This window comes from Strongylocentrotus purpuratus, unplaced genomic scaffold (assembly GCF_000002235.5).
Source record: "Strongylocentrotus purpuratus isolate Spur 01 unplaced genomic scaffold, Spur_5.0 spur5_scaffold_6, whole genome shotgun sequence".
Classification (NCBI taxonomy): Eukaryota; Metazoa; Echinodermata; class Echinoidea; order Camarodonta; family Strongylocentrotidae; genus Strongylocentrotus; species Strongylocentrotus purpuratus.
In genome coordinates, this window is record NW_022145612.1 from 22,149,382 (window position 1) to 22,168,272 (window position 18,891).

The 18,891-nt window shown below is 36.8% G+C and overlaps 2 protein-coding genes across 2 annotated transcripts in view; both read right to left on the reverse strand.

The window, feature by feature from the left end:
- Positions 1-1,816: 1,816 nt before the first annotated feature.
- On the reverse strand, positions 1,817-10,619 carry LOC115919277. Its single transcript, XM_030972666.1, has 3 exons — positions 10,456-10,619; positions 8,285-9,350; positions 1,817-5,471 (listed from the first exon to the last, which is right to left on the reverse strand). Exons 1-3 carry the CDS (start codon positions 10,461-10,463, stop codon positions 5,310-5,312), a joined length of 1,236 nt encoding a protein of 411 aa, XP_030828526.1. The 5' UTR covers positions 10,464-10,619; the 3' UTR covers positions 1,817-5,309.
- Positions 10,620-14,408: 3,789 nt separating this feature from the next.
- The window catches only part of LOC579797 (DNA replication licensing factor mcm2), a 14,752-nt gene continuing 10,269 nt past the window's right edge, over positions 14,409-18,891 (reverse strand). The window contains 4 exon segments of the mRNA XM_030972109.1: positions 14,409-16,565; positions 17,055-17,210; positions 17,692-17,874; positions 18,086-18,237. Coding sequence (XP_030827969.1) covers positions 16,455-16,565; positions 17,055-17,210; positions 17,692-17,874; positions 18,086-18,237 — 602 coding nt within the window. The 3' untranslated portion in view covers positions 14,409-16,454.

Here is an 18,891-nt window from a genome sequence, read left to right on the forward strand (position 1 = left end):
GAATTACATATTTAGGTATTTCAAATACCACTAAAATAACTCGTCTTCAGACAGATCAGAGCATGTAAAGTGGTTATCGGTTACACCATCCTGAAAATCAGTATCTTGGTTTAACAATTCATCGACTACATGTACGCATTCATCGACTTCTTCATCGGTCTCTTCATCGTCATCATCGTCAGAGGATGAAGAAATTGAATCATCATGCAACTCTTCAGAAGGGATTGGAATATTAGTGCAATTTCTACATCTGCACCCTGGGCCACATAACTGATTATTCTTTTTGCACTTACACTGACGAGTTGAACATTTGTTTTTGCTGCAACCACAACCCCTAGTTAGATACATCATATTGTTCCGGACTTTCTCTAAATTTTCGTCAGTATCCCATGTAACATCTATAATTTGCTTTCCATTATCATGTATGACAACAAATCCATAACTGTTAATATCTGGATATTGAAAATTTGGTACAGTGCAGCTGTTCCAAACCTGACTAACCCAGCATGACCTCAGCCAATGAAATTTCAATGCAGAGTTGGAAGGCATTAGTTGGTCTTCGTACGAGCCAGTCCAAGATGCCTTTCTTACTATTTCTAAAGCATTGTAATGTTGCTGAAGGGGTGTTGCATCATTTACACTGTTAAATAATTCAAAAGGAGATTCAAAATTGTGCAATGAAGCTCTATTAGCCTTGTAATATACACACAAAACTAATCTATAAAAGGAGAGTAATCCTTGTTCAATGTTACTTTCAAGATCAGTACATGTTAAATTTCCTAATGTATTTCTTGTGGTTTCTCCGCAAATAAATGAGGAGTATTGCAAAAATGCTTTGAAAAAGGCACTCTTGCCCAGACGAGCAAAATAAGACACAAAGTCACATCCTGTACTAATATACAACATCTGCACACATAAACCTAAATTTGTTTGCTTTTCTACTAATGGAGACATGTCAGAGTCTGATGAAATAGCATCCTGTAAAGCATTCAAATTCAAATATCTTTCATCTCCTACCCTCGCTTTATACTGGATGCAGATTAGTTTGCCATTGAACTTTAAGGGTAACCCTATTAAACCCACATCTCGGTCTATGGAATATATTAGAATACTTGTGCACACAGTGTCGAAAACATGAAGCCATATCTGTGTATCAGATTCCTCATGGTTGTGTTTCAGGTGGTCTTCAATACCAGAGTTTGTTACTTTAGCTCCTGACCAATCTGGAAATGTATCAAGACCTACATGAAATCCACCAGAGGTGACAAATACTTGTCCCTCTTTTAAGTGAGGCTTTACTAAGTCTAAAAATTTTCTTGATAGATAACGGATCAGTGTGTGTTTATTGCGTCGACATTTCAAAAACTTTGACCAATTTGATGGGAGTGGTGTATTGTCATCTATATCTTCGAACACATTATCAATGTTTTCTTCATCATCACGTCTAGACCGCTCTATTCCTTTGGGAGATAAACCCTGTGTATTTACCTGATCAAAAAGAATACGTACTTCCTTGAACCCTTTCTTATAATATGACAATATCCATCTTGAAACAATGAATGAAACATATTCCTCAAAAACTCTAGTATGGGGAAGGGGAGCTGAATATATGATATTCATTCCCTCGCCTATAAAACATGACTCTGCAAATTCAATAGAAGGAGCATTAGTAACAACCTTGTACTTATCCACATAACGCTTCTCAAATATATCATAGATTATGTATTTGCTACCTTTGTGTGGCAAATTGTCATGTCCACATAATGCACGAGGTTTTGCTATAAATTGACATAAGGCACGAACTGGTTGATTTTTTTCTGCAGAGTATGCAATAGTTCTTTTGTAACAAAGGGTTATCAATTTTTTTTCTTTTTCAAGACTTGTTATTTTTTTCCGTGAAACTTTAGGTTTTGAAAAGGTTTTTAAGGTGTGCTTATGAAGAGTTGGCTTTGCAATACTGTTATCTTTGAGAACCTGGGACTTGCAAAAAAAAGTGTAGGCATCAAAGCCGATTTTACGATATGAGAGAAGATCGTTCTGTTGGATGCTCGATGTAGATGCACCATTAAAAGCATGGTGTAGCACAGCATTTTGCTCAGGTGAAAACATGTCACTCTCTCCTACCTTCTTGTAGTAGCACACTACATTTGCAAACTCTGATTTGATAACAGACAATGACAAATCCCTATGAACAGGGTTGGAAACCTCAGAGAACTGCAACTGTGTACCAAAATTTTGAATTACTTTAGCTTGATATTGAATACTACTTGCAACCTTCTGCATATTCTTTGGCAAACCTCTACATAAACATACCTTGGCATCCTTATTAATTAACATTTCGTGGCTCTCATCTAGGGCAGCTGAACAAAATTCCATTCCTTTTATACTATTTACAAAAGCTCCTCTCCTAAAATGGTCTAGTATGTGATCCGGTAAAGCTTCCATCAAAGCGAGATGATGAGGAATCATTTTTGAGTAATTTACACGGTCAAAAGCATGGAAAAGAGGCACCATCTGCTTTATCGCACCATTCCTTAGGTCCCAATTCCCTGAACGAATCGCCAAAAACAATTGAATATAAGCCATGCAATCTACATGAATAAATGCATTCCAAAATTTGAAGGTCTCATATTTATCCGACATTTCGGTACAGTAATCATGAAAATCCTTTTTAAGCGAGAGATACATTGGAGATTGAAGCAAGACTTCTTGAGAATCTCTGAAAGCGCTACCATCAAACACACCATCTTTTACCTTCAATAACTTAACAACATCTTTAATTTGCTGCATAAACATATCGTTTGTGTATGTACATGCTTTACCACTTCTGTAGTCTAAGAAACATTTGAATTGAAATAGAAGAAGAGCTTCATGTGCTTGAAGTAAGAAACGCTGGGTTCGTTTAAAATTTGAACAGTTTGAAAGACTCTGAAGTGTAATAGTTTTGTGAGTTGCTTTGGCAATTTCTCGTAGGCCAGCATCCCAAAATATTTTCATGATAACCTCTTGATAATTCTTCAGAAAATGCCAGTCTCCTATGTAGGGTATAAACCAATCGAGAGACTCCCCATACTCCCTCTTTATTTCCAATAGCATTTTAAAGGTTGCACCATCACCAGATACAACCAGATGATTTACCTTCTTTGACACCTGAAAAAGATCATAAAGCAGTTCCATGCAATATTTCAACGTCTGTGGATGATCTGCTTTATGGTCAAGGATATAAAGATAAGAAAACTGAGATTTCTCAATATTCTGGTTTCGACTTTCAACAATTAACTTTGGTTTAAAGCTTGGAACTAAAATACTATTGTCATTAATAGTTGCAAATCGTTCTGCAGCATACAAAAACATCTTATCACATATTGAACTTAAAGCGACATTTTCATTGTCACTTATAGTAAATGTTTCCCAAGACACATTGGACCTCATGTATGTTTTAAATTTTGGTGGTTGAAAGTAATCCTTCCCAACTGCCAATGAAGGGTCGTGTAACTTGATTCTTTTTCTTGCCGACGGCTTTTTCTTTCCATCACTTTTAACCTGGGAGATTACTGAACTATCATTATTAACTTGAGAAATTAGTTCATATGTCGGATGCAACAACTCAGTTACTGGTTTGGGTTGTTGTGCCATTATAGAGGTTCCATGCCAGCTCCGTGGTTGATTAGGATTAACTGCTGCAAAAGAGGCTAAAACATCGATGTTGTCTATAGTAACATGGGTTACCGCACTCTCATTCAGACAAGATAAAAGACCTGAAGAATCCCTGGAATCTTGCACAGTCTGTAAAAATCGTTCCAAGGTAGCTTCTGAACAAGATAACCCAATTTGATTCATTAATTTCAAAAGTGTGGATGAATGTGAGTATCTTTTAATCAAATTTGCCATGATGATATGAAATGGATAAGTGGAAAAATCCGTTAAGGCATATTGCATGATGAATACGGCAACAACACGTCTCGTTTTTCTTCGTTTCCCATGTGATGATTCTTCATTTGGGAATTTAATGAAATCTTTCGTAAAACAGATAGAAGATTTTTTGAAAAACTTAAGCTCTTCTAAATTAGCTGTAAGAAGTGAAATAATATTCCAGATCAAAGGGTCGAAGCTGGCTAAAGCACTATCAAAATTGAATTCATCAACGGAAAGAGGGTTTTGAGTATAAGTTTGCGTAATATTTTTCGTTTGCATAACTAATCTTTCATTGGCATCAAGGATGACTTTCTGGTACATTAGGTCCATAGAACCACCTTCCCCATGTTTTCTCGTAATATCAACATTATCATCTTCTACACCTTTATTGAGAATTCTGATTTTAGCATGTGCATAGTGAACAGCATTCAGCAACTGTTCTGTGGAAACATTAGAAATATAATAAAATAATCCATGTTGCCTAGAAAGTTTGTGTTTTGATAATACATTCTGGAATGTTCCTTGTATCTTCCCACGAAACCATGTTACTGTTCTATAACAATCATCATATATCCAGTCGGTTTGGCAATTGGTCATAAGATTTTGTAAAAAAAGGTCATAAGCATCCATGAATAAGAATCCATGATTTTCCATGCACCATGAATATACAGTCTTTAGGGTCTGGTTACAAGTTACTAATAAAATTGACTCTGGTGTGTCATTTAATACCAACTCTGTGTCTAAAGTAAATTTGATATCACTTAATGTGTGTACAACTACCTCAGGAGAATTCCTGGTTGATAGATTATAACACTGTTTACAAATTATACTGTTGTCATCGACATTGAGTTCATCATTAATTTCACGTAATTTGAACAGGTCTACCTCTTGATTATTACACAAAGCATAGCGTTTAACAGTTGGACGTAAAGTGACAGAACATACACAACAGTATCCGAGTCCAGAAAAATTGGTTATGTGGGATCTGTGTTTTCTGCAAAGGGGGACTTCATCAGGGAGAGTGGCATAATTAAGACAGAATGTATTGTTAAATTCTTCCACATTTAATCTCGAGTCAAGCTCAGAAATATTGTGACATAAAAAATCATGCGACAGAAAACATGGAGGCCTTTCTTTTTTCCTTGATTTTTGTGGGGTATATTCAGGATTGTCTGCTTTTTTTGTATACTTTTGTCGGCATGCATTACAAATGCACTGATCATCTTGTATGTCAGGTTGTTTAGAACGAATTATATTAACTAACTTATCTGAACGTGCAGACCAAAGATGGAAACATTTAGAAACTATTGCCCGATTACATATTGCACAAGGGTCACTTCTGTTTTTTTTACACCTAAACACTGCCTTTTCTTCACCTGAGCTTTTCTTTTTCCTTACCCCAGCTGCTGGCTCAAAATAAAAAGTACATGGATCAATAACACAAATGTGGTCTCTAGACGGGTCGCTTGATGTTTTACATTGGTTGACTTGATTGTAGTGCTGACAGAAGTTGGATCAGTCGCGTGGGGGCACATTGTTGTCCAACATTGTATTCTCTGCATAAATGATAATTATTAAAAACATGAAGTTATTCAAAAGATATACATGTACATGCACAAATGTATGTTCAAATCAATTATGTTATCTTGGTATCTACATTGTAATTTATGTACATGTATAGTATTAGTAAAGTTTTAGTATGTACAATTGTACATACAATACACGAAACATAAAATTCATTTGTTTATAAAGTTGAGCTTAAAATTACAATTATGGGCAGGTCCAAGCTATTTGGATTGTGACGTACGGGACATTCAGAGACTTTAAACAAGAAATAACAACAGATGAAATTATTTATATGGCTATCTTTTGGTATGAGTCTGTGGCTATTATGGGCTACTTCATTTGTGGAAAGTTTTAGTTCTGACCAATTCATAAATTAATTTTTAATGTAATTAATGTGCTGCGTGACGTACGGGACCAGAGAATTTGTGACTTTTTCAAAAATAAGTTCTTCGTAAAAGTTCTCTGAATTTATTAAGTTAAGAGATTTATGGTAAAGATATCTTAATTCATTATGGAATCAAGCATTAATCACAACTATAACCAGATTTTTCTGACCTTTCGTTGTTATGTAATATACCAAAACACAAATGTGTGTATGTGACGTACGGGACACGTGACGTACGGGACAACTTTTCCCTATGGGAAAATGCATTGAAATGAAGAATTTTCGTCAAAATTTGTTAAATATGAACAACTTTAACTTAAATCAGTGACAATTAGAGTGTTTTTTAACCCAATTAGATCATCTGACCATCACTTAATATCCTCTGTGTTAATTTATGAGGTAAATCAATACAAATATTACTTTAATAAAGAAAACAAATTAAATTACATTCATACACACTTTAAATGTATTACCATTTTTATTCCATTTACCCATCTATCATGTGCAGACATGCTTCTTTTCTCATAATTTCTTTCATCCATTCCATTCAACAGTGCTACATGTAAATGTTTTAAAATGATAATTAATGAAGAAGATGAACTTGAAAACTTTTCATTTAAACTTGTTTGAAACACAGGGGCACACTCGGCACATCATATTTTGTCAAAGAATATTTCTTATGCTCTAAGTGTTTGTGAACAAAGATACTTTACAAATATGAAATCTTTTCTTCATAGCTTGTTTGAATTACTTGATAGTAAATTAGTAATATCATAGAATTTTGAAGGAATTCAAAGATAATGCTGAACATATTGTCTTTTTTAAATCTCTTTATCACAGATTAGAATATGTACATGTATATGTTGCTGTCATATATTCAAGAATTTTGATGTACATTAATGTACATGTTTGTGAAAGATGGATGCAAAAATGTAAATCTTGAATGTTTTTTGTATTGATTAAAGACATCTTATTAACACCTCCAGATATAAGAAATTAAAACCGTAAAGGTTTGTGTAACCTTTTCCACAATTCAAAAGATTAAAGCGTAAATCAACAAAAATGCATGGGTGTAAACGTGATGAAAATCTGAATTTGTGAGAGTGTGAAATACTCAAAAAGGCTATCCTTCCTTAAAAGTTATGATTTAGTTTTTCGGAGATCAGAATTCCTGAGCTGGCTCCATAACATGTACATGTACAGTGTATGCTGTAATCCTTTACCATCAATCCATCATATATGACATTTAAATAGAATCTCAAAAAACAACCTCACATGGAGAGCTTGATACCATGTGCTATTCTTACCTGCAGCATCTATGAGTTGTAAAAGCCAGCTTCTGGTGCATCTACTACCATATAATTTCATTAGACTCATTCCAGGAACTAGTACATGTACACTATTATGATTTACATATTTAGCATCCTGCCAATGTTGGGGACATCAACTGGCAAAATACCAAAGTTGATAATACCAGGGGTCTGGCTTGAAGGCTAATTACATCAATAAATATTCATAATTGAATGACACACGCCTTTAAGACTAAAACAATAACAACAACAACAAATTCCTAGAAGGGACCCAGTTGGAATGTTCTTATATCCCTGTATACAACAAGTTTCCTAACACAGTATATATTCTCCTTTAGGTCATTTCCTTTTTCACATCTTGCATTGGTTTTATATGGGGTTGTCCCGTACGTCACACACTTGTCCCGTACGTCACATTTCTTAATTTGATTATGTAATCAACACAGAATTTTTGTAATTTTTGTTAAACCTATTTTTTGTTAGGTATTCATCTAAATTAGAACTTCCTAGAATATCTTTAAAAAAAAAAATTATTTTCATAATTAAAATTAAACAAATTAATGTCAAATTGTGACGTACGGGACATCACACTTTGGAACCTACCTCATTTGCATAATTAATTAATTTTGAAAGTTTCTATATTTTTTTTCTATTTTCTAGCATGATGGTCTACATGTCCTGAGGTATTTAATTTTAAACAAATAATTCAAATGAGATACAAAAATAAAAATGTAATGTCCCGTACGTCACGCTAATTAACAAAAATCAAAGTTCGTGACCTTGGCATTCTTCGTATTTTGATATTTTTAATTTTTTTTTATCAGATTCATAAAATTCATAGTTTCAGCTTTAAAATGATGTATAGTTTGTTAAATATATATAAAGATGGAATTTGACCCCCAGAGGGGACAATAGCTTGGACCTGCCCTTATACAGTATGTACAGCTTTTAGTGTTCCACGAATCAGAGTACACAATAAGAATGATCATCAAAAGCCTAAAAATTATACATGTAATATGTTGCTTTTTAAGTACCAATCATCTCTAAGTTAGTCAACAAACTCTAAAGAGCAAACTACTTATTACATAAAAATAAAGGCAGAAGTTACCTTTTTCCTTTTCTTTCTCTTCTTGGATGCTACGTCACGACGGTGCTTCTGCCTCCCCTTCCTCTTTCGTAGGATGTAAGGACTAGATGGCTGTGGCAGACGGGTGCATATTTCTCTCGCCATCTTCCTCTGGTAGCATGTGTTGAGATGCAAGTATGGGATGAGGACATTACACCGATTTTCAGGAACAAACCTTCCAGGGGGCAATTCTACCTTTGTTGGTTGCGGGGCAGTCTTCCTCGGCGTAACATTCCCATCCCAATCGACACTCCACTTTGGGCGCCTCCCCCAGTGTCGTCGACGTGGTGGATGTCGCCTGCCTTCATTCTTCCTGCCGACCTTCTCCTTGCTGTCCTTCTCTTTAGTCTCCTTCTCCTTGCTCTCCTTGCTCTCCTCGCTCTCCTTGCTCTCCTCTTTCTCCTTGCTCTCCTCTTTCTCCTTGCTCTCCTCCTGCTTCTTCACCTTTTTTACTTTCTTGGGCGTCCACAGACGCTTGAGTTCAGGGGGCACATACCTCCGTGCCACAGACACAGGCTCAAGCAAGTTATGGAGTTTATTAAAAAGTTCACGTCCAAGAACACACTTGCCACCGACATTCAGATGCAGGCCATCATGCGAAAACAGGCGGTCAGTTCTAATAAATAGTTCCGATTGGTCGAAAAAACAGGTACATGGCAATTTTGTAACGAGATTGTGAAGCTTTAAATTAAAATAAATACTGTTATCGTGGAGCTCCTGGCTGTCCCAACGAGGAATGATGGCACTAAACAAAATATATGAACTTGGGAAGATCTCCCGAACAACGTTATAAAGATTTAAATACTGTACTCCTGTCCAATCCCAAACACTTTCGCAAAGATCGTTGGTCCCAACGTGCAAAATCACAAAATCAACATCAGCATCCGACGCGTCTCTAATTCTATTCTTAATAAAATATACAAGTCTTTTTACAGTAGCTCCTGGTTTACAGAACAGTTTTACATCAAAAAAATCCTCAGGACAGTCCAAATTGCGTATTATAGAGTCACCATATATGTGTACTTTAGGCCGTGCCGGGCGGGAGGTCCTGGGGATGAACAAACAGAATGAAATATCAATATTTATATTTGTTACTCAAAGTTACAAATAACTAAAGCTCGAGTGAGAGTATGCAGCCATGAATAAAAGTAAAACATAATCATTACCAAAACCTCTTCCATACAGAGAAAAGTCGTTGCTTTAGCATTTTAAAATTGAGGTTTTATTTAAAATGGCAACAATTCCATTCAAAAATTTAACAATTGTGTTTGATTAAAATTCAGGAAATTTTAAGACTGTATGTAGGCTGTAGCCTACAATAATTTGATTTTGGTTTTTGACAGGACGTTGGTTCTGATTGGCATTGCCGAAGTATTACAGAAATATTAGAGAATATGTTATTTCTAAATTCAATATGCACAGTTGCAGTCTTGATTCATTTAAATTTCACAATCACATTCACACTTTCTTCATCATGTCTTCAATTCATGACAAATGACTTGTCTACTCTTGTCTTCTTACTCTTAGCCAGCACACTGCGCCAGGCAGTTTGTGCATCTGCAGTGCAATGAATGACAACTAGTTTATTCAGATTTCAGGACAACTTCAACAACTTTAACACGACGTATTTTTAATGTTAGTAAGATTACAGAACTAGATCTACCTACATGTATTTATTATGATAATTGTCGCGATGTCGATAGTCATATGATCGGAAATGACAATAAACCAACTCAAAAGAGCACGTACGGGACTGTAGAGACATTTATGCAACTCACGGTACGGGCTCGGTATCCCTCGAAAAATGGCGAAAATACGGGAAAGTCAGTAACCACGTGACCAAAATTTGGTAGTCGGGGAGTCAAACTACCGAAAAATCAGCAACTTTCAAGTCAATATTTCTCGAAACTTTTTTTTTTGAGCCTAAACAAATTTGGTACTGTCAGATTCGGCAAAATCTGCTCTTTCTGTGCGACTCGACTATTTTGGGGCTAACTCTTTAATCGGGTCAAGAGCACACTTGTCCCAAAGACATGCAATTTGCCTGAAAAAACGAAGAAATTTGAATCTATCCATATTTCATGACTTAACCAGCACGTAAAATTTGCAAAATTTTATCAGAATAAGGTTCAATAATCAACCAAACTACTCACCCCACCATGATGAACCATAACACACCGCATTGCAAACGTCAAGCCATCATACTGCGTGACTATATTTCTCGCATATCACGAGACCATTCGAGATCGGGAATTTGGCCGCGAGACGACTTCGACGAAATCAGCGATATTGCTCATTTGCATACGGACTTGCCGACTGACTGTAGAGTCCTAGCCAAACTGGTGCAGAGAGGCTTTAAACTTGATTTAATTTATAGTTAAATAACAGTTTTCTGAACAACATCATTGCCTTGCTTTGGCGCTTCAACTTGCTTTCCTTCATCAGATTCAGACATCGTTCTTATTTATAACTTGGAAATTGGTGACTGATGAAATTTGTAAATAATTCAGATGAGAAAGAAAAAATACACACAGGTAGATAGATCTAGGCCTACTGTTAGACAGATAAAAGGACTAGAAAACATATAGAATTCCAAAACACAATGAGTGATTTCAAGTTTGGTGTTAGTGTTAGTGTTAGTGTTTAGAGCAGTCAAGAGCTCTTAAATCGAGCGGAGAATTTGCTGATGAAATTAAGAGCCCGATACCAATATCAAAATCGATAGCTTAACACCAGCCGTGACGTCACCACATACTTGATTTTACGACGATGATTTAAAAATAGTACATCAAAACTAAAGATATCATGAAAAGTACAGAATAAATTTACACCTATTTCTCTGGTCTTAGAAAATAACTAATTTTACACGAAAGAATATAGGAATTACGTGTTTCACATATTTTTATTTGATCGTCAGACAATAAATTGGCGTCGTTCGTGCGTTGAATGTGCGCGGGTACAACACTAACACCGAACTGGAAATCAACATTTGCTTAATCCCTAGGGGCTAGTGTTAGTGAATAGGACATTTGTATGTAAAATATTAACACCAGCCACAAAGGTCAGTTCAGCAGACGACAATTTTGCAAAATCGATAACACTAGCTACCGGAAGTTGACGGTATTCAGAGGTCAAAGCCTTAACACCAGCTGATTTCCATTTCGGTGTTTAGGCTGGTGTTAGTGTTTATTAAACACTAACACCAGCCTTAAACACCCAATTTGAAATCACTCATTATATCGTTAACTACAAGTACAGAATACCCCTATTAACACTTCCGCCTTATTATGGGACATGGACAATGCCGGTTCAGCAAACAATACAAGGTACTAGGCCTGCTCGAGAATCCCAGGAAAACAGGTAGCTGTGAACAGAGTATCGGAGCATACAGGCACAATCACCCTAAGCCCGGCCCGTACTCATCGCCACGGACGCGCTCATCCAAGCACCACCGCGAAGCTCAACAAACGTTTTGGCCGCGTCTTGGTAGGTAATACCGACACTAATATGAAATTGTATGCTTAAAGGAGCATTGGTGAATAATATAAAGTGGATTAATGGAAAATAGAATAAATGTTCTACAAATCTAACATTAGATATTTGCAAACAACTTACATTTCAGACGTCTTTGCTTGACTTGAATTGTCTGTTACTTCGTCACTTTCCTACAACTTCGTCGAGTGTTAAGCATGGGAATGCAAAGTTTCTTCCGGTTTTAGTTTACACAGTCTCCTCGCGTTGATGATGGCAGCAGACCGTTTTCTAATTTTGATATTTCTCAGGTCACAGTGGACCTCAAAGGGAATGCCCCCTCGTCACCTTCCAAAATCAATCAGAGCATCTCCATTACATTTTTAATTGAAATATACTGCCCCGTTCTTGTCTTTGAACTTTAACATACCGTACTTATCACATCTCATATTTCATCCATATTTCTCTTTCATGAATATCATCAGTTCACAGTTTAATTTATGGTTGTGTATCAGTATGTCTGCAGCTCAAGCGGGAGCTCATGATCTTATTTCTGCAATAGTTTATTGCTAAACTTGCCCTTTTTACACTTTTCTTTTATTGTTTATTTGACTAGTGCAACCCTCTTATACTTGTCATATATCACCAGTCCCTCTTAAAAAGGGCTTAATCATACCATCATGTTTATAGCTATTTCAGTTGATTTCTTTTTTTCACATCCTAGTTGTGTAATAAACCATTTTCTTTGCAGATTTATCATTCTAGCTACCGGTAATTATAATCATCACTGCTGGCCACATATTCTGTTCATTTTTATTATTCTGTTCACATCTGGACACCTATTGCTCATCTTCATCATAATCATGATGATCATAAGCATATGATCATGGGGAGGGGATCTTTGGGGGATGAAGCCCTGAAAGGTGCCCTTTTTTCTTTGACAAGTGCCCCTTTTTAGGCCTTACCAAATGTCATTCGTGTTATAAAGACCGAGACATAATTACCATATTATGTGCTATATGTCAAGGTGTTTTATCACCTCTCATCTCCCTCAAAACAATAATTTCCCATAGCCTCCCCTATATATTATGTGCCCCTAATTTAAGGTGACCAAAAGCAATTTTGTTCTCAATTTAGCCCCAAACTTGCTCGCTACCCTCGCTTGAATTTACAGTTTATCTCATTAAGTAGTATATTGAAGGTCATATCTATTCTTTAATTATGAGATTGGGCAAGGATCCATAGTTCTACCTAGGATATTATGTGGATCAGGTGCCAGAGCGGGGCGAATGTAACAGTTTCAATATCGATTATACCATGACCCATTTACAACAGTAGATGGCGCTAGTATACAACAACATGATCCGGTTTAAATACAGGCAGCTTGGAACTAATAATTGATTTATTAATTACTGTTTAATTCACTAAAAAAAAAAAAAGTATTTCAGCGGTGGAGATTGGTTAAAGATATTCCTATAGCATCTTGTTATAACATCAAAGAGTTTCAGAGGAATTAAATATTTTTACCAACACTTTGTAATACCTTTAAAACCCAATCATGTCTCATTATCACATGCAGCAGCAAAGTATGGTGTTGAAGCAGCTAGTCTCTTCGACCACATAAAGAGAAATTTTGAAGATCATCCCCAGCAATATATTAATTATAATGAAGCGGTGTATAAAATGAATAAAGATTGTTATTCTTTGCATGGAGGTTACCCTTTGAAGGTGCCCCCTTTTTTCCAGAAAGTGCCCTTTTTGCCCATGCACCCCCACTTTGAAAGACACTCCACCATCCATGTTAAACTGGGTAGGATTTTAGTTACTGTCGATCCGGGATAAGGGAAAAACAAGATTGTAATGTGCGTCATAGTAATAATAATAATAATAACTAGTTCTTATATAGCGCTTATATAGCACTTATATAGCGCTTATATAGCACAATACTATGAGAATATTGTGAGAACATGGCAAAAGTAACATGCCCTTTTGAATTGCAGAATGAATATTTTACGACTCTAATCTGGGATTCAAATTTATATGCACCAAGGAACAAGATTTAATAAAATCTATTCCTCTTTACGAGTCTCTTTACAAGTCTCCTTTGTACCATGGAATCATTCTTTGTCTGTCTCCCCTCCTCGTTCCAGCTTTTCTTTCTCTTTCTCTCTCCATGTTTGAACTACTAGTATCCAAATTAAGCACCAAGCAGAAATGGTTCTTGGACACCTACCCCCCCCCCCCCAGGGCAACCACCCTCTAGAACGACTACCCCCCCCCCCTCCTCCCCCTCGGGACAGCTGCCCCTGACAACTACCCCCTAGGATAGTTGTCCGGGGGGTAGTTGTCCGGGGGGTAGTTGTCCTAGAGGATGGTTGTCGTAAGGGGTAGCTGTCTGGGGGGGGGGGGGTAATTGTCTGGGGGGGTAGTTGTCATAGGGGGGATGTTGTCTGGGGTAGTTGTCCAGGGGAAGTTGACTGGGGGTGGTTATCCAGGGGGTGGATGTCCAGGGGGTGGGTTTCCGGATACGGGCAGAAATATGTTGGCTGTTTTGCCAGACTATATAGTCAACATCAAAGTTTGAGTATATATATGTTATGCTATAACATTAAGAAAAGAAACAGAGATTGACAGATACGGGGGGTATACATATTTATACAAATTTTATTTGCAAATGTAAATCACAATAATGCAAAGCAGAATCACACAATCTACTGCTTTCAGCTAACAAATGTACAACACAAACACTATACTCCTGACAAACTTTAATACAGATAAATATGTTTGTTGATACCAACATATGGACTTACATGAGAAAATTACAATGTTTGTACATACTTACAATGAAGCAAACACATATTGCTCCAGGTTCCCCAAACCATTAAAAGTATATATTCCCACCATCAAGCTCAGTCTATTCTATTTAAGTAAATAATTTTGGACCTCTTTTTCATAAATTATAATTCCAATGACAACTTTGGAAGGAGGTTAGTTGTTACATAACGGAGAATGTTGATTAAATATGGGTCTCCTGAATAAAGAAATTTGGACTGCTACCACCCCCCCCCCCCCCCCCTCCACCTTCCCTGTCATAATGCACACCTGAGCTAGATACTTAAGCTCGGCTCAAGACTTTATAGAATTTTGTTTACGTGTCAAATTGAGAGTGCAGAATAACCATTTGCCGGCAATAATCAACAGTTGGTCCCTAGTAAAGACAGTCACTGATTGGATTAAACTTTATGTTTATGTTGTGATACAAAAGCAAAATGTTACAGTCATAATTGGAAATTCAAGAACATGGTTACGGTAAAAGAGAAAACAATGTCATGAACTATTCATGGTTTTAAGTTGACTCTCCAAAGCAAAGCTGGTATGCAACATGGTTTGTTGACAAACCAAGAGTTAGCTGAATTATTTTCCTTTTAATTCAAAAGACACCGTAGCTTAATTTACGTCTACCATAGCGTGTATGGAATTTATGCTAATTCTAGTTCAGAGCGACGTGTTCACAGACGCCATGTTTCTTTCGTTAGGAAAGGATGTTTAGGAGACGAAAGTCTTACTATGTTGTTTTAGTTAGGAAACTAAAAACCCGACTGGAGATGCCGGTATCTGGATGAACCTGCTTGAGGACTTTGTAGTCTACGTTGTATGAGTTACATTGGAAGTCTTATTGCTTTTAGAAATGACAATGCATAACATACAGATGCGATGTTAAATATCGCTTCATCTATGTAGATATGTTTAATACAATGTATTCAGGTGGTTTAATACGTTATTTAACCTGGGGCTTATTGTTGGCCATTTAGAGTGATAGTTTAAGTGAGAAAGTTGAGTTAGTAAATACATGAATGAACAAAACAGAGTAAGCTTATAAACTGGAATGTTTGCTCTATAAATGGAAGTTTGTGAGTTATGATGTAAACAAAGGACTAGGGGTTTAATCTTACATTTGATTAACGAGACGTTGTTTCGGTGATGTTTAGATTAGTCTTCGTATTCAGCGGGGAAGTTTCCTTAGTCTTAGTGAGTTTGTTATAATGAGGTTACACTACACATTTCAAGGAGTTAAAGTAGTGATTTGATTTGATTTTAGTTTCAGAACAGAGCATAGAAACTGCACTGTCAGAAATTTCTAGATTTGTTTATCTGTTGATTCAATGATAGTATATGTCGAGCTTGAAGTTGATACAGTTAATTTGATGTAGGCATTTAGCTTTCATTAGCTTAGTTGATGTTTGGATTGGATACATCAGTCTTCATTTATATGTGCAAAGATTGTACATGTATTTATTATCCTTTTGTGTCTCTTATGCATTCACAGATTGAATAAAATTCTGAACGGACCTTTAAACTCCAGTGAAATATGGTGTTTTAGAGGACTGGTTTCAAGTTCTTTGAATCAGATGGTTATGGGTAGCAAATACTTATTTCAAATACTCCATGACATACAAGGAATTCTGGGAAGACAGGGTCATCTTTCACAAAAAGAGCAAGAAAGTAGCTCCCAAGTTTTACCCAACCTGTGTCTAAGGCACCACAAACAATCACCTTGCTACAGCTCTAGAAATATTCAAGTCGTCTCGTTCCTTTGGATTTCAGTTTTTCAAAGTTCTTCATATTCCGATTTCATTGTCATATGATGATGACGGAATTCAGACTGGAAGCCTGTCATTGCTCAGAAAGACTGGACTACGACTTTCCTCCTGGTGTCGTGCGTGAATTTGTGAAGCTTGAAGATCTCGCTCTCGTAGAAGGCAGACAGGTTGAGGATGTTAATTTGACGAGCCTGAGAATACACACAGAAGACAAACAATTGAGAAATAAATGGCAACCAGACATTTCACAACAGGGAAAGCATAGATAGAGTAGCAAACAACAATAAGGTATTCACCATCAGGAAATTCTTTATATTTTTGCATTGAAAAGGAGTTTGTTGAAGAGAAACGCAAACACAGAAATCAAAGCAATCCATGCCATCTTATCAAATTAATAAATCTGATCATTTTATGTTTACACAGATTTCTGTGTTTGCGTTTCTCTTCAACAAACTCCTTTTCAATGCAAAAATATCAAGAATGTTAACACTAAACATAAACTGAACCATTCAAACCTTTACAAATTACATCAGCAAATTAGCAACATATCAATATTTAATTGCAATAAACTTTCAATGTCAAAATCAAAAGTCTTATGAATAATGAAATGATTTAGAACCAGGTTATGCTGGCAATAATGGATCGTTCACAAATCACCACTTGAGCCACGAGATTCTCACCTTGTCAGCAAGATCCTTTTCCGAGATCTCTACTATGTCTTGGTCTGTGCCATAACGTGTTTTGTGGAATGACATCTGTTCTTGCACCAGCTGTTTGAGCACAAACAGCAAGAGCTCGTTGTTGTCTCGTCGGAACGTCAGGTAGCGGGAGAAGTTCTGGACAGAAAATGAAAAGTAGGAAGAAACATTAATCTGAAGAGTCAATCAAGAGTCAATGTGAATACAGTCAAACCTGTCTATAGCAACCACCAAAAGGAAACACAAAAGGTGGTCTTTATAGACAGGTTCCTTCAGTGCATGTTTCAATGAGAAACCATTTTCAAGGGAAACAAAAAATGTGGTCTTCGTAGACAGGTGGTCACTAAAGCAGGTTTGACTGGTTTGCTTATGATGTTGTGATTCATTTCACCAAATTTCTATAAATCTGAACCGCTTTTAATACATGCCCATGAGAGTTTAAATTTTACAGCTCTTGTATTTCTTTTACTACCAAATTATGATGCAGAACTGACAAAATAGTAATTATATATTAACATCAATTAAGATGAATTGATTCATGATAATCTAGTAGTTATTTTTCAGCTTTACATTACTGTTAGACTAGAGGAAGGGTAGAAATGGTCCAATGTGAACGTACCTTGCGCATGCTTCTCATGATACTGTATTTCTGTGTATCTATGAAGCTCTCCAGCATGACCCGGATGGCCATGTTCACATCGTCTTCATTGACGTACTCTCTCAGGTGCATCTTGGCGTTGGCCTCTGCCATACGAATCACCGACTCGATGTGACGAACTGTGATGGGGATGCTGCCAGTTGCCTAAGAAAGAGAAATGAATGATTGTTACTGATACAAATGGGCAAGAGATAGGAGTCATCATTAGAATATGCAAATGAAAGAGACAAAAGAAAAGTCATTTTTTTATAAGCTGTGTATTAACCAATAGAATACTAAAATACTAAAGTCTATATTTATAGTTATAAGCAAGTTGACATTGCATAATTTTGTGCGAATTGGAAATGTATCTCACCATGGATTCCCTGCGGAGGTCAGAGTACATCTTGGCGACCTTGTCCTGGTCCATGTGATGAAGCTTAGGATGAACCTTGTCCTTGGCGTAGATCAAGTACTTTTTCAGCAACTCCTGGGGAATCTTCTCCAGACCACTGGTAGTAGGTAATCCTGATGTAACCATGGAAGATACAGAGGGAGTAAGAAATGTAAATGGGCTATCAGTGATGGACGGTACTTCAAAAAAAAATCAGCTCTGGGTGAACATATGACACAAGTCGAGCAACAAATGTTCTGGGATAAATTACTTACACACAGCAATTCCTAACTTTAACCCTTCTCCCAACACTCTACCTTATCCTAACCCTATTACCCTTATCCCACATCTTTGATGAATAAAGCCCAGAACAAATTCCAGGAGCACGCCCTCAAATCCCCTTATAGTAGCTTGACAGCACAATAGATGCTTTGCTTTGCTTTGCTCAAGAGTATTTTGTCACAACAAGGGTTATAATATCAACAAAAAAATCATTTTTAAATTCTAAAACATGTGAAGTTCACAACTGTGAAGAAAAGAAAACTGGTTTTCCTAAAAATAACAGCCCTTCCAGCTGGACACCTACCCCCTGGACATCCACCCTCCGGATAACCACCCCCCAGTCAACCACCCCCGGACAAATACCCCCTAGTAAAGTTATCCGGGGGGTAGTTGCCCTAGAGGGTGGTTGTCCTAGAGGGTGGTTGTCCTAGAGGGTGGTTGCCCTAGGAGGTAGTTGTCCAGAGGGTAGTTGTCCGGGGGGGGGGGGGGGGGGGGGGGGGGGGGGG

Coding starts and splice junctions, on each gene's coding strand:
- LOC115919277 (XM_030972666.1), bottom strand. Junction 5,472..8,284: donor AGAGAAAGAAAAGGAAAAAG/GTAACTTCTGCC, acceptor TCATTTATGCAG/AGAATACAATGTTGGACAAC.